Raw genomic sequence first — 25,941 nt, forward strand, 5'->3', positions numbered from 1 at the left:
GAGAGAGAAGGAGAGAGAGAGAGAGAGAGAGAGAGAGAGAGAGAGAGAGAGAGAGAGAGAGAGAGAGAGAGAGAGAGAGAGAGAGAGAGAGAATAGAAATGTAGCACTAATTGGGGTTCATTCACAACAGAGATGTCCTTCTGTGCTATCAGCTTTTGGGCATTTCAATTTGCATTCGTCCTTAGATCCAGTCTGATGTTGTAATATATAGGAAAGGAAAGCTTAGCGTTCTTTGATGCCTTGTGTACAATAGACTCCCAACCCCTCGAGATAAACTGTCACAGCAAGCAATAGCATCAAAAACATTCTGACACTGATGGTCTGGGAAAAGCTTGACCGCGGTCTTAACATCAGCTCTTGAGCTGCAGAAAATATATTTGGAAAAGCAATTGTGTTTTGACTTTTTCCCCATACTATGTTCTCAAGAGCACAGTTGAAACTATAAACAAGTCAACAGGGCAACAACCTCAACAACTCTATTCTCAGTGGGAAATTCTAAATCAATATGCTGCATCTCAGACAGAGTCTCTAGTCTCTAGTACTGTGTCGTGAAAGGTCAAGGGCATTACTGATAAGAACATAAACATCTTCAAGATTGTGCCTCTTTCATCAAGAGCAATTACAACTCTGTGATCAGTCATCCCTCTCCCTGAGTGAAAAGCACAGTGTGTGATCTCCAGCATCCAGAGCTTGTTTGAATGTTTTCTGGCCTTCTCGCTGTGCCACCCATATGGCCTTGTCTTCCAGCATCCCAGAGCCTGGACCGTGTAGTAAGCCAGCTCTCCAGCTCTCCTGGAGTGACTTCATTGCCCTCATTTGTCTTAATTACACCAACTGGACCCCCGTTACACTCTCTGCTGCTCAGCCTTACAAATTAAACCTATCACTCACTTTAATTAGTAAGCTAATAATTTGGGAGCAAAACTTTAGGACTATAAAAGTCAAAAGTATGTGTGTGTGTCACTCTGGTCCCCACTGGGGCTATTTGAGAGGCCAGACTGCTTTTTAACAGAGCAATACGCCATGACAAAGACACAGTTGACCACCCCATTGGAGAGGTAAGGAGGAAAGGAAGGCTGGTTCTTAAGGTTTAACAGCTTTAATTTCCCCTGTTTAAATACCCACCAAACAAGGTTTATAGTCTGTGTGTGTGTATGTGTGTGCGTGTGAGTGAGTGCGTGCGTGCGCCAGATTATAAAGCTGTGCTATCTCAGTCTTGGCCATGGAGCTTCGATTAACCAGCCCCAATATCACTGGTTAATTTCAAGGCAGTATAAATTCAAGCACGATTATTTCCTATTTCTAACAAAAGATGTGTAAGGATTTTTTTCCTAAAAAATATTGATTTGTCATTATTCTAGAGTGAGTCAATGGTTCAGGGGAATCTGATACTAGAAATCAGTCAAAATCATAAAGCTTTCTTAAAAAAAAAAAAAATCAGATTAAATATCTCACTAAATGTATTAGTGATTAAACTAGTTATTTCCTACCGAGCAATGTTTCCCTAATCTCTCCTATAGTACCCCCAGCCCTTCCATTTATTTGATGTATTCCAGTTGTAGCACACCTGATTCAACTGGTCAATTAATCACCAAGCCTCTCATTACAATATTTGAATTGTGTAATCTGGCTCTGGAATACATCAGATAAGTGGAATGGCTGAGGATACAAGAGGAAATGTTTGGGAAACACTGCTATTGAGAGAATGTCATATTGTTCATCATTTCCTAACTAGCAAGTCCTCAGACTAGAATGAATCAATCAAAAAAACATATATTACATTAAGACAACAGTAAGCCTGACTAAACTCTTACCTCACGATTTCCCCACATCAAGGTCAGAGTCAAGTGGAACACACTGCTAATCCACCCAGATATTACCACTTCAACATATAAATAACTACTTTAATAATACATGTTTCATTCAGAAAGCTCTTACCTTGTCAAGAGAGCACAGTGGTGCTCCATGTTTTGCTCCCGTCTAGGAGCGAGGGGCAACGCAGGGCTTTAAGAGCGGACAGACAGACAGACTGATAGCAGTGGGTGAGGTAGAGGAGCAAAAGGAGCAACAGACATGAACGTTAGGTAAGTTCCCCTTGAAGATCAGTCCTGGTGCTGGGAGAGCATGGTGAGGACTGACTGGTGGGACCAGGGCTGGGGATGCTCAAACTGGGGCTGAAGACACATAAAACCCGCTTCAATGGGTTCCCATTGGACAGGAGCTATTCAGGAGGTGGTGACTAGGTTTTATTACCAGCACTTAAAATACATGTTGGAGGCCTCTAGGCCTTCCCTTCCTCCTGTTACACCTTTCTCCTCCTCCCTCCCTCTCTTTCTCTCCTTCACTGTGCCCCATAATGATATGTGTTGGCTGTGTGTAATTCTGTTAATAATTCTGTTGCAGGTTAGGGATAGGGATGCCGTAGGAGAGTGTAGAGTGATGGAGGAAGGAGGATTTAATCGTGTACGTCATTTACTGTACCTGAAGAATGCCTCTATAGTGACTAAATACCTGCTTTTTAATTCAAAGGTCCTGGTCCACACAGACAGGGTGGTTTGGTTTTACACGTCTTATATTTCTTGGGCCCCAGAGTGGCGCAGCGGTCTAAGGCACTGCATCTCAGTGCAAGAGGCGTCACTACAGACCCTGGTTTGATCCTGGGCTGTATCACAACCGGCTGTGATAGGAAGTCCCATAGGGCAGCGCACATTTGGCCCAGCGTCGTCCAGTTTAGGGGAGGGTTTGCTTATTGTAAATAAGAATGTGTTCTTTACTGACTTGCCTAGTTTAAATAAAGGTTAATTAGGTTAAAGGTTAAATTATATAATGGAGTGTGTGATTGGCTTTTTAGAAAAGTTGGTGAAAGATATATTGTATGTTCAGCTGTTTATCAAGTCCTACGGACAACTACAAAAGGCCTGGAAATGTTACATTGTACAATAATAGACTAGTATGTCGCTCACAATATGTTTTATTACATAGCTGTACATTATTGCATATCTGTCAAGTGAAAAAAATATATACATTTGTTTCTTTCTGTCAAGTGAAATTGATCCTAACTGATTCAAGTACTGTATGTTTAGTCATAACTACATACTAGTCAATCAAATAACTATCTAGCTATCCTATCAAGTATCTGTAACGATCGTCGTTGGAAGGATGGTCGGACCAAGATGCAGCGTGGGGTAGGTTAATCATTTTATTTATGATAACCGGCACAAAACAAGAAAGAGTAACAAACGAAACGTACCGCGTTGTAGGGCTAAAAAGCAACAATACAAAAACACGATCCCACAAACAACAGGTGGGAAAAGGCTGCCTAAATATGACGATAGACAGCTGCCTCTGATTGAGAACCATACCAGGCCAACATAGAGATACACAAACTAGAGTACCCACCCTAGTCACACCCTGACCTAACCAAAATAGAGAATAAAAAGTCTCTAACTTCATAGGCCTACAGTACAGTGACTGACTGAGTCTCCCCACTGAGTTGTGTGAGGGTGATCATATGTCCATCTAGGTAATGGAGAACGTGTGACTTCAATGGAAGTACAGACCAATAGAAAGGGGGAAGAGAGAGGAGAGGAAAGAGAGAAAAGCCAAAACAACTTGTGATTATTCAGCCAGACCAGACCTCATGACTAGCAGACTCATAACCTACTGAGTCACATTCAGAAAAGCCAGACAACAGCCTGGTCTGGTCCGTCCTGAGAGGAACTCTCTGGGCTTTTACAACGACACGTTTAGACTTTAGCTCAACCGGTCGATACAGTCTTATTGTGCGTAGGAGACACGGGTTTGAACTCAGTTGGTCAAACACACTAAGGCAACTGGCAGCCTAGTGGTTAGAGTGTTGAGCCAGTAACTGAATGGTTGCAGGTTCAAATACTCTAGCTGACAATGTGAAAAATCTGTTGATGTGCCCTTGAGCAAGGCACGTAACCCTAATATGCTCCAGGAGTGTTGTACTACTATGGCTGACCCTGCAAAACAACACATTTCATTGCACCTATCTGGTGTATGTGACAATAAAACACCTTTTTAGTGTTGTGTAATGGAATGTGTTTTGATAGATTGCTGGCAAGGGCCATTTACGGAGAACTCAATGTAAATGCTTCTATTTCTGTTGTAGACTAGTGTGTGAACTGCGACCTATGAGTAGCCTTGTCCTACACTGTCAAGGAATGATATGAAGCCAGTCAGTCTCACTGCCAGCTCTGATGATGGTCTTGCTAAATGCCGGACTTCTGTTTGAGAGAGAAAAACATATTTCACTCCGCAGGTCCTAACAGCACATACTGTATGGATAACTATATAGATAACTACAGGAAGTGTTTATACCTGTACCAGATGGTTCTAGATGCTTCTGGTCACATGACTCCGTCTACACACCTGCAATTCATCTTCTGTCGGCTGCATGGGGGATAATGATGGTGTCACGTCCTGACCTTAGTTCCTTTTTTATGTCTCTATTTTAGTTTGGTCAGGGCGTGAGTTGGGGTGGGCAGTCTATGTTCTTTTTCTATGTTGTTGTGTTTCTATGCGTTTGGCCTGGTGTGGTTCCCAATCAGAGGCAGCTGTCTATCATTGTCTCTGATTGAGAGCCATACTTAGGTTGCCTGTTTTCCTACTATGATTTGTGAGTAGTTGTTTTCTGTCTTTGTATTTGTTACCAGACCGAACTGTTTCGGTTGTTCTTTGTTTGTTTATTTTGTATTTTAGTGTTCAGTGCATTTTCATAAAATGACGAACACTTACCACGCTGCACATTGGTCTGATCCTTCCTACTCCTCCTCAGACGAAGAGGAGATCCATTACAGATGGGTAGAACCTGTAAGAGATTAACTCTGGGCCCTTAGATAAGAAGGGGTTGTTGGTCCCATGTTTCATGAGCTGAAATAAAAGATCCCCCCCAAAAAAATTATATGCACAAAAAGCTTATTTCTCGCAAATTCTGTGCACAAATATGTTTACATCCCTTTTAGTGACCATTTATCCTTTGCCAAGATAATCCATCCACCTGAAAGGTGTGGCATATCAAGAAGCTGATTCAACAGCATGATCATTACACAAGTGCACCTTGTGCATGGAACAATAAAAGGCCACTCTAAAATGTGCAGTTCTGTCACACAACACAATGCCACAGATGTCTCAAGTTTTGAGGGAGCGTGCAATTGGCATGCTGACTGCAGGAATATCCACCAGAGGTGTTGACAGAGAACTGAATGTACATTTCTCCAACGTTGTTTTAGAGAGTTTGTCTGTATGTCCAATCGGCCTTACAACCGCAGACCACGTGTATGGCATCGTATGGGCGAGTGGTTTGCTGATTTCAACGTTGTGAACAGAGTGCCCCATGGTGGCGGTGGGGTTATGGCATGGGCAGGCATAAGATACGGACAACGAACACAATTGCATTTTATCGATGGCAATTTGAATGCACAGAGATACCGTGATGAGATCCTGAGGCCCATTGTCGTGTCATTCACCCGCCACCATCACCTCATGTTTCAGCATGATAATGCACGGCCCCATGTCGCAAGGATCTGTACACAATTCCTGGAAGCTGAAAATGTCCCAGTTCTCCCATAGCCTGCATACTCACCAGACATGTCACCCATTGAGCATGTTTGGGATGCTCTGGATCGACATGTACGACATCTTGTTCCAGTTCCCGCCAATATCCAGCAACTCGCACAGCCATTGAAGAGGAATGGGACAACATTCCACAGAAATGTTTGTGGTTATACGCACATCCTTAATCACATAGGTGCTGGGCTAATAAAGAATACTTGTATAGAACAAGAAGGCCTGTACACTGTTGAAGCTCCCAATTCACTGCTTTATTGACAACGTTTCCATCCCAAACAGATCTTCCACAGGCCACAATCAACAGCCTGATCAACTCTATGCGAAGCAGATGTGTCGCGCTGCACACCAGATACTGACAGGTTTTCTGATACACACCCTTACCTTTAAAAAACAAAAGATATCTGTATTCCCAGTCATGTGAAATCCATAGATTAGGTCCTAATTTATTAATTTCAATTGAGTGATTTCCTTATATGAAATGTAACTCAACAAAATCTTTGAAATTGTTACATGTTGCGTTTATATTTTTGTTCAGTGTATCTCTGTCTGTTTATGAGTGTTCCAACTTGTTTACCAGGAACGAGTATTTATTTAAGTTTTTCTTGAGTAAACCCTATCACTGGATTACTTCTTGTGTTTACTGAAGCACAGAGGCCTACCTGAAGTTCAGGTCCTGAACTCATAACTCCATGACTTCTTGGCTATGTTGCTTCTCCATCCCGTAATACTACTACTTGTTGTTATACACCAAACTAAGAAATGCTAACAATCCAATGACTGTAAACATAGCCTATTGTGTAAATGTGTTGATAGTGCTGGTGAAAGTTCTCAGGTGGGCTAGTTCAGCGTTTTAATTTCTCAACCGGCAGTGACGTCAGCCCGTCAATTGTACGCACATTGCGCAAACTGGCAGAAGCCACTGCAGGACACTCTTAATGTTCTCCCGAAACGATGTGTCAACCACCGGACAGAGGATAAACACGAAGCTAAACCACGAGACAGGTCAGGCGCACCACTTAGACTATTTGAACATTACTGTCATGATGGGGGAAACGTAAGCTAAGCTAGGAAGCTGTTAGCTAGTGGTTTGCACTGCAGAAGAAGAGGATACAGGGGCTAAATGGATAACCATGGCAACAGCAGCAGCAGGAGAAGCGTTGAGCAGCAGCTTACGACAGCGATATAAACACTGAACACAGACCGGGAAGGCATCATACATCCGCCGACCGAAAGGCAAGTGTCGCTGCAGGTTGTAAAGCCACAGCCTTGTGGATATTAATTAGACAGTGGTGGACACTGGGTATTGCGTGGAGATTCTCAGCGCATCAGTGAGCAAGGTAAGGTTTGTTACATTGTATTATAGCTATCCTCATTGTCCATCACAGTGTAGACAGACGGAGAATATAACGGGCCGGCTGTTGCTTGCTGCTGTATTGTGAAACGGATAATGTTTTGACGAGATTGTAACAGACCCGACCGCTAAATTGTTGTTAAAGCGCCAGCTCCTAATTTAGTTACGGTTAAAAGTTCGACGAGTCTATAATAGCAGAATTGGCTATAGCAGCAGCATGCATGCTATGCACGCACGCAGGCACTGACACACACACACACGCACATACACACACACAGAGCAAATCGTTTTATGGAAAATATTTGGCAAACACCCATAGCTGCTTTGTCATTTGAAATAGTTTGGGTGTTGATTTAGTGTGATTTATCTAACCACAACTGACAGGACTTAGATGGACTGACACCTACACAATTCAGATATCTGTCATTTTAAGTACTAGGCAAAACAAAGAAGCTACCCCCCCCTCACCCCATCATAATTCAATACATGCGGAGCTGTTGGACCAATATTTGGAATAGCGCAATAACAATGATCGTCTAGAAGTGGCACCTGGTGTATGGCAAGCCCTCTTACACACGGTGTATGCAGAAACCTAGCAAGAATCACTATGAACTATGTTGCTATCACATACAGTTGAAGTCGGAAGTTTGCATACACCTTAGCCAAATACATTTAAACTCAGTTTTTCACATTTAATCCTAGTACAAATTCCCTGTTTTAGGTCAGTTGGGAATACCACTTTATTTTAAGAATGTGAAATGTCAGAATAATAGTAGAGAGAATGATTTATTTCATCTTTTATTTCTTTCATCACATTCCCAGTGGGTGGGTCAGAAGTTTACATACAATCAATTAGTATTTGGTAGCATTGCCTTTAAATTGTTTAACTTTGGTCAAACGTTTCGGGTAGCCTCCCACAATAAGCTGGGTGAATTTTGGCCCATTCCTCCTGACAGAGCTGGTGTAACTGAATCAGGTTTGTAGGCCTCCTTGCTCACACACACTTTTTCAGTTCTGCCCACACATTTTCGATGGGATTGAGGTCAGGGCTTTGTGATGGCCACTCCAATACCTTGACTTTGTTGTCCTTAAGCCATTTTGCCTCAACTTTGGAAGTATGCTTGGGGTCATTGTCCATTTGGAAGACCCATTTGCGACAAAGCTTTAACTTCCTGACTGATGTCTTGAGATGTTGCTTCAATATATCCCCATAATGTTCCCACCTCATGATGCCATCTATTTGGTGAAGTGCACCAGACCCTCCTGCAGCAAAGCACCCCCACAACATGATGCTGCCACCCCCGTGCTTCACTGTTGGGATGGTGTTCTTCGGCTTGCAATCCTCCCCCTTTTTCCTCCAAACATAATGATGGTCATTATGGCCAAACAGTTCTATTTTTGTTTCATCAGACCAGAGGACTTTTCTCCAAAAAGTACGATCTTTTTCCCCATGTGCAATTGCAAACTGTAGTTTGGCTTTTTTATGGCGGTTTTGGAGCAGTGGCTTCTTCCTTGCTGAGCTGCCTTTCAGGTTATGCTGATATAGGACTCATTTTACTGTGGATATAGATTATTTTGTACCTGTTTCCTCCAGCATCATCACAAGGTCCTTTGCTGTTGTTCTGGGATTGATTTGCACTTTTCGCCCCAAAGTACGTTAATCTCTAGGAGACAGAACGCGTCTCCTTCCTGAGCCGTATGACATCTGCGTGGTCCCATGCTGTTTATACTTGCGTACTATTGTTTGTACAGATGAACGTGGTACCTTCAGGTGTTTGGAAATTGCTCCCAAGGATGAACCAGACTTGTGGAGGTCTACAGTTTTTTTCTGAGGTCTTGGCTGATTTCTTTTGATTTTCCCATGATGTCAAGCGAAGAGGCACTGAGTTTGAAGGTAGGCCTTGAAATACATCCACAGGTACATCTCCAATTGACAAAATGATGTCAATTAGCATATCAGAAGCTTCTAAAGCCATGAAATCATTTTCTGGAATTTTCCAAGCTGTTTAAAGGCACAGTCAACTTAGTTTATGTAAACTTCTGACCCATTGGAATTGTGATACAGTGAATTATAAGTGAAATAATCTGCCTGTAAACAATTTCTGGAAAAATTACTTATGTCATGCACAATGTAGATGTCCTAACCGACTTGACAAAACTATATTTTGTTAACAAGAAATTTGTGGAGTGGTTGAAAAACGAGTTTTAATGACTCCAACCTAAGTGTATGTAAACTTCCAACTTCAACTGTAGGTTATTCTATGCTAGTAGCCTATGTTAGGTTATACATAAGATAATATAAGTATAAAAAGAAATGAGCTTATAAAGTTAAGGACTTCAGACATTTCCATGTCAGTGATGGTAGTCAGGTGCAGTGGATTCCTAATAGCCTACTTCTATGACTGAAGGTCTGCTTAGCGGAGGGCAGGTGCTTTGTCTACTGCACACTGCATGCAGCTGTCCGCTTGGTGAACAGTCTACTCTCCTAGTATTTCAGCAGATCCACACAGCAGATTCCTGAAGTGGTAAAACAATGATTTTCCAGCTAACTTCAACCCACCCAGGTCCATCCTCTCCGGGCTAAGTGTAGTCAGACCACAGGGGACCTTCGTGTGGAGACAGCATAGATGCTTTTCACAGTCTGCAGTTAGACATCTTATTCCACCACCCTCAACCCTCCAACATCTGTATGAACAGCCCCAACCACTGTATGAACAGCCCCAACCACTGTATCAACAGCCCCAACCACTCTATCAACAGCCCCAACCACTCTATCAACAGCCCCAACCACTATACGAACAGCCCCAACCAGTGTATCAACAGCCCCAACCACTGTACCAACAGCCCCAACCACTGTATCAACAGCCCCAACCACTGTATCAACAGCCCCAACCACTATATGAACAGCCCCAACCACTATACGAACAGCCCCAACCACTTTATCAACAGCCCCAACCACTGTACCAACAGCCCCAACCACTATATGAACAGCCCCAACCACTATACAAACAGCCCCAACCACTGTATCAACAGCCCCAACCACTGTATCAACAGCCCCAACCACTATACAAACAGCCCCAACCACTGTATCAACAGCCCCAACCACTGTATCAACAACCCCAACCACTATATGAACAGCCCCAACCACTATACGAACAGCCCCAACCACTGTATCAACAGCCCCAACCAGTGTATCAACAGCCCCAACCACTATATGAACAGCCCCAACCACTATACGAACAGCCCCAACCACTGTATCAACAGCCCCAACCACTGTATCAACAGCCCCAACCACTATACGAACAGCCCCAACCAGTGTATCAACAGCCCCAACCACTGTATCAACAGCCCCAACCACTATACGAACAGCCCCAATCACTATACGAACAGCCCCAACCAGTGTATCAACAGCCCCAACCACTGTATCAACAGCCCCAACCACTGTACCAACAGCCCCAACCACTGTATCAACAGCCCCAACCACTGTACCAACAGCCCCAACCACTGTATCAACAGCCCCAACCACTATACCAACAGCCCCAACCACTGTATCAACAGCCCCAACCACTGTATCAACAGCCCCAACCACTGTACCAACAGCCCCAACCACTATACGAACAGCCCCAACCACTATACCAACAGCCCCAACCACTGTATCAACAGCCCCAACCACTATACGAACAGCCCCAACCACTGTATCAACAGCCCCAACCACTGTACCAACAGCCCCAACCACTATACGAACAGCCCCAACCACTGTATCAACAGCCCCAACCAGTGTATCAACAGCCCCAACCACTGTACCAACAGCCCCAACCACTGTATCAACAGCCCCAACCACTGTATCAACAGCCCCAACCACTATATGAACAGCCCCAACCACTATACCAACAGCCCCAACCACTGTATCAACAGCCCCAACCACTATACCAACAGCCCCAACCACTGTATCAACAGCCCCAACCACTGTACCAACAGCCCCAACCACTATACGAACAGCCCCAACCACTGTATCAACAGCCACAACCACTATATGAACAGCCCCAACCACTGTATCAACAGCCCCAACCACTATACGAACAGCCCCAACCACTGTATCAACAGCCCCAACCACTATACGAACAGCCCCAACCACTGTATCAACAGCCCCAACCACTATACCAACAGCCCCAACCACTATACCAACAGCCCCAACCACTGTACCAACAGCCCCAACCACTATACCAACAGCCCCAACCACTGTATCAACAGCCCCAACCACTATACCAACAGCCCCAACCACTATACCAACAGCCCCAACCACTGTATCAACAGCCCCAACCACTATACGAACAGCCCCAACCACTGTATCAACAGCCCCAACCACTATACCAACAGCCCCATCCACTATACCAACAGCCCCAACCACTGTACCAACAGCCCCAACCACTATACCAACAGCCCCAACCACTGTATCAACAGCCCCAACCACTATACCAACAGCCCCAACCACTATACCAACAGCCCCAACCACTATACCAACAGCCCCAACCACTGTATCAACAGCCCCAACCACTATACCAACAGCCCCAACCACTATACCAACAGCCCCAACCACTATACCAACAGCCCCAACCACTGTATCAACAGCCCCAACCACTGTACCAACAGCCCCAACCACTGTATCAACAGCCCCAACCACTATACCAACAGCCCCAACCACTATACCAACAGCCCCAACCACTATACCAACAGCCCCAACCACTGTATCAACAGCCCCAACCACTATACGAACAGCCCCAACCACTGTTTTCTTTAAACATTTTATTTAACCTTTATTTAACTAGGCAAGTCAGTTAAGAACAAATTCTTATTTACAATGACGATCTAGGAACAGTGGGTTAACTGCCTTGTTCAGGGGCAGAACGACATATTTTTACCTTGTCAGCTCAGGGATTCAATCTAGCAACCTTTCGGTTACTGGCCCAACACTCTAACGACTAGGCTACCTGCCGCACCACTGTACCAATAGCACACAGGTCACACCAATGTTATGTTCCTTGGCTAGTTGGATGACTTGATGAGGTGAATTGCTATTATAAATTATATTAGAGCCTTTGGATGAATACTAGATCATGTTATCAGCACAGAACAAGTCACTGCAACCCCCCACCCACTCTCCACCCTTCCTCAAATGTATGTGTGACTCTGATCTAAACAAAGTATTTCTACAGTAGCTAATGTCCTTAGAAGAACTTGGCACAGAGTTCACTATCACATGATTTACATAATCCTCTCTCCTTTACACTGTCAGTCAGACTCTCTCTGTATCACATCTGTGCCCTTCTGCTCCTTTCCTTACGAGGTGCTTTATTCACAAGCATGGTGGCTTGTATTAGTCCATTGTTTCATTAGTCCATTGTTTCATTAGTCCATTGTTGATGTTGTCCCAAGATGCAAAATGCATCATACGGGGATCATTTCTGTATTTTGAAAGATACATATGTTGAAAACTTGAGTGCTGACAAGCAAAACATTTTGGGACTATGTCAACAAAGGACTATTGAAACAAATACCAAAATATAGTTTTCCTTTAAGAAGCGGGTAGTTCATGCATCTCATATAGCCTAGTTCCAGTCGGTGCATGGAGAGACAGATTAGTGTACAACTCCAGTATAGGCCTACTGGTATTCTTGTAACTCAGCAATACATTTAGGCTAATAGGTCTTAAAACCAAGAAAATAGCTATTTAATTTATTGTGTGGCATATAAGGATACCAGTGTGCTGGAGTGTCTTTTCTGCGGGATGATGTTGTTTTATTCCAGTTTGTTGTATTTATTCGTAGGGATGGTATCTTTGCCTTTCGTTGTAGCCTGCACAATGAGATGAGGGTTAATTATGAGGTGAATGTGTGAGATTAATTTCCTGTCATGTGACGATGGTGTGTAAACATTTAACCGGTTGTCATGGCACTGTGACTGTGCTATGATTACACCTACGCTTGGCCCGTTGTCTCAGTTATGCCTCTCCAAATACTCACTCCAAATATAGGCAAGTAGCTACAGTAGGCTGCTACACTCTGAGTAATGTCCCCCTCTGATCCTGAGATACACTATATATACAAAGGTATGTGAATACCCCTTAAAATTAGTGGATTCGGCTATTTCAGCCACAACTGTTGCTGACAGGTGTATAAAATCGAACACACAGCAATGCAATCTCCATAGACAAACCTTGCAGTAGAATGGCCTTACTGAAGAGTTCAGTGACCTTCAACGTGGCACCGTCATAGGATACCACCTTTCCAACAAGTCAGTTCGTCACATTTCTGCCCTGCTGGAGCTGCACCGGTCAACTGTAAGTGCTGTTGTTGTGAAGTGGAAACGTCTAGGAGCAACAACGGCTCAGCCGTGAAGTGGTAGGCCACGCAAGCCCACAGAACGGGACTGCCGAGTGCTGAAGCGCGTAGCGCATAAAACTCGTCTGTCCTCGTTTGCAACACTCAATACCGAGTTCCAAACTGCCTCTGGAAGCAAGCCAGCACAATAACTGTTGGGAGCTTCATGAAATGGGTTTCCATGGCCGAGCAGCCGCACACACGCCTAAGTGTGGGCTGGAGTGGTGTAAAGCTCGCCGCCATTGAACTCTTGAGCAGTGGAAACGTGTTCTCTGGTGGGATGAATCACACTTCACCATCTGGCAGTCCGACGGACGAATCTGGGTTTGGCGGATGCCAGGAGAACGCTATGTGCCTGAATGCATAGTGCCAACTGTAAAGTTTGGTGGAGGAGGACTAATGGTCTGGGGTTGTTTTTCATTGTTCCCGCTAGGCCCCTTAGTTCCAGTCAAGAAAAATCTTAACACTACAGCATACAATTATATTCTAGACGATTCTATGCTTCCAACTTTGTGGCAACAGTTTGGGGAATGCCCTTTCCTGTTTCAGCATGACAATGCCCCCGTGCACAAAGCGAGCTTCATACAGAAATGGTTTGTTGAGATCAGTGTGGAAGAACTTGACTGGCCTGCACAGAGCCCTGACCTCAACCCCATTAAACACCTTTGGGATGAATTGGAACACCGACTGCGAGCCAGGCCTAATTGCCCAACATCAGTGCCCGACCTCACTAATGCTCTTGTGGCTGAATGGAAGCAAGTCCCTGCAGCAATGTTCCAACATCTAGTGGAAAGCCTTCCAAGGAGAGTGGAGGCTGTTATAGCAGCAAAGGGGGTACCAACTCCATTCTAATGCCCATGATTTTGGAATGTTCTACAAAAAGATGTCCACATACTTTTGGTCATGTAGTGTATGTGTTATACTGTGATGTCAGAAGTAGAAGCAGAGAAGGTAGCCTACCTGCAGACTCTGCAGTCTCAGTATTGTGGCGGGGAAGAACATTTGAATCAATGTTTTGACTGCGGATGTTCTTTCTAGACCAGGTCTACCAACTACTTGTAGACTTATGTAAAAAAATATTAAGACTGTACTGGGTTTTGTCTTTATTTCAGTTACTAAAATGTCTATTTGCCAGCTTAACATCCAAGCCAGTTCAGTGAGAGAAGAGCCAGGGGCTTGTTTTGCTTGTTGTGGTTGAGAGATTAGTGGTGACCAACTCAAGTCCCCCCATAGAGCCCCAGCCTCAGTAGTGTAACCTGTAATAGCCTCATAGAGCCCCAGCCTCAGTAGTGTAACCTGTAATAGCCTCATAGAGCCCCAGCCTCAGTAGTGTAACCTGTAATAGCCTCATAGAGCCCCAGTCTCAGTAGTGTAACCTGTAATAGCCTCATAGAGCCCCAGCCTCAGTAGTGTAACCTGTAATAGCCTCATAGAGCCCCAGCCTCAGTAGTGTAACCTGTAATAGCCTCATAGAGCCCCAGTCTCAGTAGTGTAACCTGTAATAGCCTCATAGAGCCCCAGCCTCAGTAGTGTAACCTGTAATAGCCTCATAGAGCCCCAGTCTCTGTAGTGTAACCTGTAATAGCCTCATAGAGCCCCAGTCTCAGCAGTGTAACCTGTAATAGCCTCATAGAGCCCCAGTCTCAGTAGTGTAACCTGTAATAACCTCATAGAGCCCCAGTCTCAGTAGTGTAACCTGTAATAGCCTCATAGAGCCCCAGCCTCAGTAGTGTAACCTGTAATAGCCTCATAGAGCCCCAGTCTCAGCAGTGTAACCTGTAATAGCCTCATAGAGCCCCAGTCTCAGTAGTGTAACCTGTAATAGCCTCATAGAGCCCCAGCCTCAGTAGTGTAACCTGTAATAGCCTCATAGAGCCCCAGTCTCTGTAGTGTAACCTGTAATAGCCTCATAGAGCCCCAGTCTCAGCAGTGTAACCTGTAATAGCCTCATAGAGCCCCAGTCTCTGTAGTGTAACCTGTAATAGCCTCATAGAGCCCCAGTCTCAGTAGTGTAACCTGTAATAGCCTCATAGAGCCCCAGTCTCTGTAGTGTAACCTGTAATAGCCTCATAGAGCCCCAGTCTCTGTAGTGTAACCTGTAATAGCCTCATAGAGCCCCAGTCTCTGTAGTGTAACCTGTAATAGCCTCATAGAGCCCCAGTCTCAGTAGTGTAACCTGTAATAGCCTCATAGAGCCCCAGTCTCAGTAGTGTAACCTGTAATAGCCACATAGAGCCCCAGACTCAGTAGTGTAACCTGTAATAGCCTCATAGAGCCCCAGACTCAGTAGTGTAACCTGTAATAGCCTCATAGAGCCCCAGCCTCAGTAGTGTAACCTGTAATAGCCTCATAGAGCCCCAGTCTCAGTAGTGTAACCTGTAATAGCCTCATAGAGCCCCAGTCTCAGTAGTGTAACCTGTAATAGCCTCATAGAGCCCCAGCCTCAGTAGTGTAATAGCACTCAGCATTACTTAGTCATCTGAAATAGTGTCTGTAACCCAAGCAGGTGGCACTTTGTCATGATTAGAGTTTAATGATTTTTATCAGCTAGCTCATCAGAACCGTAGGATATGGCCACAAGCAGCAGCACATTAGAGGGCCTATTGTAATTGGACTTCAGAGCATCCCCATCAGCTACTAGCATGGTAAATGATGAAGATCATACTGGACAACATTCTGCAGGTCCTAGTATTCTGTCTAGACTTCATCTGTTTTAACACTTGAGTTACAGTGTAAGTGAAGGTATCTTTGAATCACAGAGGGTCTGAGTTGTACACATAGCAACAATCTATCTGGCTTATCTCGTACATACAGTAAGCTTCATTTAACTGACTATAAAGACGTAATTTTGATTGAAAGGAGAGATCAGGTGACACACGGCCACAGCAATTGACCCAGCTGGAGAAGTGCAGGTCAGGGACAATGTGACAATGACAGAATCTAGCAGCACCTGTTCAATTCTATGGTTCAATGCACACTCTGTGCAAGCAGGCCCACACATCTCTTCTATTGCTATAGTGACTACAACGCTGCTATAGTGTCAGCAGTAAACTTTGAAATGGAAGCTGATGGCTCAACAGAGTGGTAGAGACGAGGTGGTAAGTTGCTTTTTTCATCATCGACATCATCATCAACGTCATCATTAGTATCGTCGTCGTCGTCATCATCATCATCATCATCATCATCATCATCGACATCATCATTAGTATCGTCATCGTCGTCGGCATCATCATCATCATCATCAGCAGCAGCGCTAACAGACGAGCTCAGTAGAAATAAGGAAATGATTGTAGACATGTAATACCCTTGAAACTGTTTGTGTGTGTGGATCACAGGGATCCTATCAAAGTTCTATGTAATTCTATGGTGTGTAGAGACGGTGCCTGTGACCTATTGAATTGTCCTAAAATGTCATTCAGTCATTGATCAATTTCTGCTGAGGTTGATAACCAGGGGAGAGAATTCAGCCTTCGCTATATACAGTACTTCTGCTGGCAGTGAACATGATCTAGCGGTTACACTGGGAGTGTGTGTGAGAGAGAGAGAGAGAGATTGAATGATATGCATCCGCCTGTGTTTCTGTAAGGCACACAGTGTTCAGTCCCAGCTGTAGCCTGTATATCCCAGACAGAGTGAGGGAAATGCAGAGCGCCTGCTTTTGACTACATTTTTTGACTACACCTGACAACAGCTGACTAGAACTGGGCTTAAGCGAAACGTGAGAAAAATTTGACTTAACCAAATACATTACGCATTTTCCATTGTGTTATACACTCTTAGAAAACAAGTGCTATCTAGAACCTAAAAGGGTTTTTCGGCTGTCCTCATAGGATAATCCTTTGAGGAATGCTTTTTGATTCCAGGTTGAACCCTTTAGGGTTCCACGTAAAACCCTTTCTAAGAGGGTGTGATATGGAACCCAAAAGGGTTCTACCTGGAACCAAAAAGGGTGCTCCTAGGGGACAGCCAAAGAACCCTTTCGGGAACCTATTTTTCTAAGAGTGTACAGTAGATAACTAAAGAGCAACACACTGTCACAGAGCCCAGAGGACGGATGTACAATACATCATCCTTTACACAACAGCACAATATCCTCTGCATCCTCTCCCACCAACAACTGTCTGAGGCTGCTGGGTCAAGGCTCTGTGTCAGGACGGGTCAATATGACCCACGGACTGGCACAGCACAAAGCTCAGCACCCTATCATAACCTTTATTACAGTAGCCAGTTTCGGCAGGGGAGTGTGTATGTGCATGTGTATGTGCACGTGTGTGTGTGTCTGCCTGTCCCCTTACATGTCAATGTGACAGAAAAAGTAATGTCATGCAGAAGGCAGCAACGCTGTGTCACATATCTCTTCCCTCCCTGTAGGCGGTTTTCATCAGCAGCGGGATAATGAACCACACAGTACAGGAGGAGGCTTTGTTATTGTGTTTCTCAGCCTCTCTGCCTTTTAAATAGAGCAGCATCTTCTATGCCTGGGGTTCTGAATCTGAATCACATTCTAAAAAGTTGGAAAGCCAAAGTTCCTTTTTCAGTGAGAAAATACAGACAAATTGTTTTGTTACTTTATAACACTAACCTGCACCCTGTCATTTTTATGCAGAAACATTGTCAAGATTGTGGCGTTAAAGGTGTTTTACTGCTTACAACTCTAGGATTTGGCACATGGGGACGGCATATTACGTATAGTTGTTATACACGTTTCTAGCTTGAAAGACGCATCAAAACAAAGGGATCACGGATAAAAACATGATCGTTCGACCCCTTAACGGGGGAAAACAGGTTTTTGCATGGTTTTTGGAAGTTGATTTTAATGCAGATCACATAGAAAAATGCGATGCAGTATGCTTTATTTTCATTTTGTAGCTTAGTTTACTGATCGATGATGTCCTACAGTCGTGGTGGCTAAGCTGTAGTTTGATGGGGCCTCATCGGTCCAAATGTGTGGCTCAGTTGGTAGAGAGAGCATGGCGCTTGCAACAGCAGGGTTGTGGGTTTGATTCCCCTTATGTTAAATGTATGCACGCCTAACTGTAAGTCGCTTTGAATAAAATCGTCCGTCCACTAAATGGCATATCTTTTGATCTTATATTTGGTAGAGTTATTAAATGGGGATCAAACAAGCTGAATAGATCAACTGTTTAATAACTGTGACTCGTTAGTACAGCAGAGGTTGATCACGTCAGCATCTGGGCTTTAAATCGTAATCAAAACAGAGACAATAAACACAACGGCTACTACCATACTGTAGTAATGCATGGCAGTAACAAACTTACCCATGCTATTGCTAACTATCATCATTATTGAGAGGAAGGCTAGATTTCTATCTTAATGACTGCGATATGTGGTTGTTTTATCAACCCAAGCTGAATGCGCTGACTGTAAGTCGCTCTGGATAAGAGCGTCCGCCAAATGACGACAATGTAAATGGGAATGTGTCAAAGAACACAGTCTACAACATGGTATCATTATGATTAGAAAACACATTAAGGAGTGAATGGGAAGACGGTTAGATTGTGAGTCAACACTTTCACATGTACTGTAGAGCAGGAGCTGTCCCATCAATTTATAACCTTTTTCTAAAACTTCATCCCGGGTGTCTCTCCATTCATCTCAATGTTCCATGCTGAGGTTGTATGCAGTCAAGGTGCCTGTTGACTCTGTGAATAGCTTCCTGGGAGATGGAAGGATCAAGGCAAACGCTTCCTGAATGACTCATTGTTTGTCTAATTAGAAACCATGGTGGAGGAGGGTGTGTGTGTGTGTGTGTGTGTGTGTGTGTGTGTGTGTGTGTGTATATATATATATATATATATACATACATAGGAGCTTCTATATCCAGTCTGGGGTTTCCTCCCCAAATGCCAGTGTGCTTCTCACTGTGAGGCCTGAGGTCAACTGAGTCACAGAAGCTCTACAGGGAAGAAGACAAATGACTGTGTTCAATGATTAGGTGATACACGTCATGGTTGGATTCGATTTTGATTCCTTGTGAATGCCTTTTTTTGTGTGAAAGGATGCTTACTTGGCCATGAATTCACTGATGAATCATGAAGGTACTGCTGGCTTTGTCACTGCAATCATAAAACAATGGGGCTAGTGCAATAGAGCATTTTCCAGTGTGTTCCTCACACTGCAATACCGTGTGTGTCTTTTGTGACAACATTTTGACCCCTTGGGTCTTTCTCAGATCTTGAAATACTGTAAGTAACTGCATTATATAACTGTAAATAACTGCACTTTATAACTGTAAATAACTGCACCTTATAACTATAAATAACTGCACCTTATAACTGTAAATAATTGCACCGTATAACTGTAAATAACTGCACCTTATATTGATATACTGTATTTTCTCTCTGCAGGGGATGACCTGGAACATATCATGTCTGAAGTACAGGGAACGTTGGAGTTTTCTGTAGAGCTGCACAAGTTTCACAATGTGGATCTCTTCCAGAGAGGGTGAGTGTAACAGAGGTGGACCGCTGAATCATGTCCTGTGATGAGTAACCTTGCCTTGTGACCTGAAGACTTGGGTCAGCTCCCTGGGCTATTAGTTAGGCTTTAGCTCTGAGGGCTAACACATTCCTGTGGCATGTCGGAGACTTGGGTTCAAACTACAGTCTGACAGTCTCCGTCTGTATCTCTGGCTGCTTCATAGTTCATATTCATACCCACTGCCGCCGCAGTCTTAATGATAACGCTAAAATGGACAGTTATGATTTAAAAAATTGTCATCTTTATGCTGCACGGTAGGATGTGTCTGAGGACAGATATGAGTGCTCTACATAGGGAATAGGGTGCTATCTGGGACACAGACACAATGAAGAATAGGGTCATCTTTATGCCCTACAGATACAGTGTATCTACTGAGAGATTATGATCTGCCATCTGGCTAGCCTCTGGGTTGTGACTCTGGCTGACGGGAAGGTCATCTTTACCCAGATTAGATTTTCCTGGGTCCAAACAGGACAGAGGGGGATGAAGCTTTTTCATGTTATAATCCTTAGCTAAACCTGAGTGCACTAATATTAGAGTTTTTATGGATTGCCATGTCTGCCATGTTTCTGCTCCGAACAGCAACAAGGAGGGAGTAGGTCTGATGGGAGCACAGAACAGCAAAACAGAGAGTTAGAGAGTCCAAGTGACTGCTGATGTAAAGATAACACTGTGATTTGCTATTGTGAGTTCAGGAGAAATGTACATTAGAAAGACAATTAGGTTAAACATCTTATATACAGCCCTGAAAAAGCCATTCACTTGTAGGTTTTATACAAACCCTATAGAGGAGTTATTGCATTAAACGGAAGTCTTTGTTTGATGTTTAAACCAGGAGATGGTGATAAGAGCAGCGCAGGCCTTCTAGTTGAGTTTAATGGAGGGTGAATTAGTCACTTCTAACGTTGCTCTTGATGTTCTAATCTGGTTTGATTAACAATCCTGGCTGTAGTTTCTAGGAGCATGTCCCCAATTCGAAGTCCTCTGTTTATCCGTTGATGGCGTTCTAACTAGCAGCAGGGACAACGCCACAACGACTGAATGTTTCCGCTGTTGTTTTGATTGGAAATGTGTTCAAATGTCATAATGATGCAGTGCATGATATCAAGACAGACTACAGGTATATTGAATATCGTATCCACATCCCCCGCTTCTCTCTGTAATGTTTTCTCTACAGTACACTCTGACTCTGAACCGTAACAGGCCCTACAATGCGTTGTGCGCAGTTGCGCTCTCACCTGCTTTAAGCTTTTTCCGAGCGATGACTCTACCCTTATTTATTTATCAACCTTAAAAACCTTATCCGTGCTCTTCACTGTCACGCCTCCATCTTCCAGAGGTGGTCACTCACTAAAACCCTGCTGGTACCATGTCTGTGCTCACAGCTAGGCTCTGGTGTCTTCCATTGCCGACGGATCTCAGGGGGCGCAATGCTTTTATACAGAACCACATCCATTCACACTCCGATATTCAAAGTGACCTTTGAAGATGCGTGTTTCACTGCACTTTTGGTGCCCATATCTTTTTGATGGGGGAATGCTGTATGCCAGCATTGGCAGGATGATAATACTATATTGAATTGTTGTTATATTTAAATCTTATTTTACCAGGTAAATTGAGTGAGAACACATTGTCATTTACAGCAACGACCTGGGGAATAGTTACAGGGGAGAAGGGTGGAATGAGCCAATTGGAAGCTGGGAGGTGATTAGGTGGCCAGATTGAGAATTTAGCCAGGACACCAGGGTTAACTCTTACGATAAGTACCAAGTATGCAAGAGACAATTACAAATGATATTATTAGGTATGTAATATCTGTTTTATCAGCTATTGTACAGAGCTCTACTACTGTTGACCTTCAAGCACAGACAGCAGCAGACTCACTGAATGGATGTGCATTATTTTGAGTAATGTATTATTTATTGCTATTTGATCCTGTCCTTATTAATAATTAAGGTACATTTGTACAATTCCTTACCAGTTGTGTTTAACAGGACAGTACTAGCCTTTTCAGCTATTTCTTTCCATTCCATTCTGAACATTTGTTTCATATGCATTAGTATGTGTGTGGAATGTGTAGTGATGTGTAGTGATGTGTGCAGTAGTGCCGGTATGTGTGTAGTAGCTATGTAGAGATATTTATGTTAATTTGATCGCCCTGTTGTTGCAGAAATTTTATAAAGACTGCTAACGTTTGTAATTTCCACTTTAAGATGTCAGACTTGATTTGCCCTAATGTAAAATGTATCAACCCCCTACAAAAAAATGTCCATTAATTATAATCCACATAATAATTCACAGTTTCTGTTGCTGCAGGATTATTTTCCTGCTATAGCAAACTGGCTCAAATTAAGATCCTACATCTGTGTAGTAACTGAAGGTGTTGTATTGTTTTCTCCCTCCAGATTCTACCAGGTCCGAGCAGGGCTTAAGGTCTCTCCTCGTGTACCACACAGGTTGATAGCAACAACACCAGGGAATGCAGGTAATGAATTATGTCTTCTCACATTGTGTTTTATATTGATGACGCTGGGTGTTTTTAATGCATAGTTTGCATAGAACTGTTTCTGTAATTTTACAGATACTAATTCCCACACAGTATGAATCTCACTGATTCCAGCAATAGGTGGGCAAGACCCACACCAGCTTGTAGCAAACTGAGACTTCTATACTCGAGTTTGAGTTCATGCATAACTTGCCAGTGGTTGGGACACTGTCTGTATCTATGCAGCCTGTTAGGCCAGGGACTCTGGTGGATTGAGTGTGAGAGGATCATGGGTTGTCTGAAATGGAGAATGTTCTGGTTACCATCCTACCACATGATTACGATCATCTTCTGTGATCCACATTCTTTGGACAGTTTCCTTTGATGTTTCTGAAAACAGAAATCTTTCACAATGTCTCCTTTTTATAGCGTGTGGCCACTGAAACTCTAGTGAATGGGAACGGTAGTGTGTTGGTAGTGTGCTGTGCTGGAGCCTTGATCTTGACTGTTATCAGAGGGCTCAGGCCAGGGATTCTGTGTTGATAGATACTGTATGTTGAGTTTTATTTTACGGTCACTCTCTAGAATCTGAAACGTTTTGGTGGAATTCAGTCTGTACAACATGCTAACTGTGTGTATGGCCCATATTATTCATGTTTCTGAGGTGTTCTGCCATCGTGTCAGACCACCATTAGCTCTATGGGGTGCTTCAGTGTTGCATGCTGGGCAGGAATCTAAGACAGCCATGAAAACTGCTCATCTTTGTCTTAGAAATGTGAAACTAAAAGGTTTATTGAACATCATTGTGTTGACTAATGATTTAAACATTGCAAGTGCCTCAGCTGGCTATAAATAGACTGCATGTTCTGTAACAGAGAAAGTAGTCCCACAGAAAGAGAAGTGAAAAAGTTCCCATGGCAACCAAGTGGCTACTGCCTGTTTTACGTCGTCTCAAACAATCCGTTTAGGGGTGTGAAAGTATTCACAAGAATGTTGTTATAACATGACAGAGTTATATGGCAGAGTTAAAACAAAATACATGTGTGTTGAGAGAACAGAGGAAAGCTGGCCTTGGACACGCCAACAGTAATAGTAATACGCCTTGTTGTTATTGGTGGAGAGTGTTTTCTCTTTGTGAGGAAATGTGAAAATCAGTCTAGCTTATGTGCATGATGTAATTTCTCCCTTTGTGTTGCATCACAACTACAATTGTGTAGACCGGGCTGACACACTGTCATTGTCCTGTACTGTAGTCCCATCAGCATTAGCAGACAGAGCTGGTCCTCTGGATAAGCAGGAAGACATATTCCAGACATATTATCGGATTTGCTGTAATAAAAAAAATCTATTTATAGTTCATTATGATTGGAAAAGGACGCAGGGAACAGTGTGTGTGTGTGCATGTGCGTGAGTGTGGGCATGGCTGCAGTACTATGGGGTGTTCCTGCTTTGACAAGGGAACGCATGGTTGCGGCTACAAAACCCCCTTGTTGTGTTGGTCTGACCCTGACATTGAGATGTGACACTCAGGCATTTAATCAGACCCACCAGCCACCTGTTCCTCCTACTGAGACATGAATAATGTCACACTGACCAAAGTAGGGAAGTCAGGGAGGCATTGATCAGACCAATGTGACCTGTTGTATGGTGGAGATTCTCATGGTGCTGTGCAGTATATAACAGCATAGTATTTTACTCTATCAGTTTGTGAAGTAGAGTGCAGTATATAATGAGATTTTAAATGTATATTGAACTACAGTATGCATTGTATCCAGTCTTTGATTAGAGAGGAGAACTGCATAAAGTGGAGGGCATCGACTTGAGCGAAATTGCAGCATTTAGCGCCCATAATATGTACAGTCTGATGTTGATAATGTTTTGTTTATTGTCCATAATATACTACATGACCAAAAGTATATGGACACCTGCTCGTCTAACATTTCATTCCAAAATCATGGGCATTAAGTTGGGCATGGAGTTGGTCCCCCCTCTGCTGCAGCCTCCACTCCTCTGGGAAGGCTTCCCACTAGATGTTGGAACATTGCTGCGGGGACTTGCTTCCATTCAGCCACAAGAGCATTAGTGAGGTCGCGCACTGATGTTGGGTGATTTGGCCTGGCTTGCAGTCAACGTTGCAATTCATCCCAAAGGTGTTTGATAGGGTTGAGGTCAGGGCTCTGTGCAGGGCAGTCAAGTTCTTCCACACCGGTCTTGACAAGCCATTTCTGTATGGACCTCGCTTTGTACACCCGGAGCGTTGTCATGCTGAAACAGGAAAGGGCCTTCCCCAAACTGTTGCCACAAAGTTGGAAGCACAGAATAGTCTAGAATATAATTGTATGCTGTAGTGTTAAGAATTCTCTTCACTGGGGCCTAGCCCGAACCATGAAAAACAACCCCAGACCATTAGTCCTCCTCCACCAAACTTTACAGTTGGCACTATGCATAGTGTTCTCCTGGCATCCGCCAAACCCAGATTCGTCCGTCGGACTGCCAGATGGTGAAGAGTGATTCATGCATTTTCACTCCTCCAGAGTCCAATGACAGCAAGCTTTACATCACTCTGGCAGTCTCTATGGAGGTACCACAGGGTTCAATTCTCGGGCCGACTCTTTTCTCTGTATATATCAATGATGTCGCTCTTGCTGCAGGCGATTCCCTGATCCACCTCTACACAGACGACACCATTCTGTATACTTCTGGCGATTCCTTGGACACTGTGCTAACTAACCTCCAAACGAGCTTCAATGCCATACAACACTCCTTCTGTGGCCTCCAACTGCTCTTAAACGCTAGTAAAACCAAATGCATGCTTTTCAACCGTTCGCTGCCCGCACCCGCCCGCCCGACTAGCATCACCACCCTGGACGGTTCCGACCTAGAATATGTGGACAACTATAAATACCTAGGTGTCTGGCTAGACTGTAAACTCTCCTTCCAGACTCATATTAAACATCTCCAATCCAAAATCAAATCTAGAATCGGCTTTCTATTTCGCAACAAAGCCTCCTTCACTCACGCCGCCAAACTTACCCTCGTAAAACTGACTATCCTACCGATCCTCGACTTCGGCGATGTCATCTACAAAATAGCTTCCAACACTCTACTCAGCAAACTGGATGCAGTCTATCACAGTGCCATCCGTTTTGTTACCAAATCACCTTATACCACCCACCACTGCGACCTGTATGCTCTAGTCGGCTGGCCCTCGCTACATACTCGTCGCCAGACCCACTGGCTCCAGGTCATCTATAAGTCTATGCTAGGTAAAGCTCCGCCTTATCTCAGTTCACTGGTCACGATAACAACACCCACCCGTAGCACACGTTCCAGCAGGTATATCTCACTGATCATCCCCAAAGCCAACACCTCATTTGGCCGCCTTTCCTTCCAGGTCTCTGCTGCCAGGGACTGGAACGAATTGCAAAAATCGCTGAAGTTGGAGACTTTTATTTCCCTCACCAACTTTAAAGTATTTTAAAAGTATTTAAAGTATTTAAGTATGCTCTCTCTAATTCTCTCGTTCTCTCTTTCTCTCTGAGAACCTGAGCCCTAGGACCATACGTCAGGACTACCGGGCATGATGACACCTTGCTGTCCCCAGTCCGCCTGGCCTTGCTGCTATTCCAGTT

The 25,941-nt window shown here is 43.9% G+C and overlaps 3 protein-coding genes across 4 annotated transcripts in view; 2 read left to right on the forward strand and 1 right to left on the reverse strand.

The window, feature by feature from the left end:
* LOC139558496 (collagen alpha-3(IX) chain-like) overlaps positions 1-2,164 on the reverse strand; it is a 36,132-nt gene extending 33,968 nt beyond the window's left edge. For both annotated transcript variants that reach the window (XM_071373661.1, XM_071373660.1), the window contains exon 1: positions 1,939-2,164. In XM_071373661.1, the coding sequence (XP_071229762.1) occupies positions 1,939-1,967 (29 nt within the window). In that variant the 5' untranslated portion in view covers positions 1,968-2,164. The remainder of the gene's footprint in view (positions 1-1,938) is intronic.
* A 4,319-nt stretch (positions 2,165-6,483) lies between these two features.
* The window catches only part of LOC139558498 (protein FAM135B-like), a 55,482-nt gene continuing 36,024 nt past the window's right edge, over positions 6,484-25,941 (forward strand). Inside the window, exons 1-3 of the mRNA XM_071373663.1 lie at positions 6,484-6,932; positions 19,692-19,788; positions 22,230-22,309. Coding sequence (XP_071229764.1) covers positions 19,712-19,788; positions 22,230-22,309 — 157 coding nt within the window. The 5' untranslated portion in view covers positions 6,484-6,932; positions 19,692-19,711. The remainder of the gene's footprint in view (positions 6,933-19,691; positions 19,789-22,229; positions 22,310-25,941) is intronic.
* LOC139558897 (GATA zinc finger domain-containing protein 14-like) lies at positions 9,636-11,744 on the forward strand. The gene has a single exon (XM_071374409.1). It carries the CDS (start codon positions 9,636-9,638, stop codon positions 11,742-11,744), a length of 2,109 nt encoding a protein of 702 aa, XP_071230510.1.

Source organism: Salvelinus alpinus, chromosome 29, assembly GCF_045679555.1.
Source record: "Salvelinus alpinus chromosome 29, SLU_Salpinus.1, whole genome shotgun sequence".
In the NCBI taxonomy this organism is placed as follows: Eukaryota; Metazoa; Chordata; class Actinopteri; order Salmoniformes; family Salmonidae; genus Salvelinus; species Salvelinus alpinus.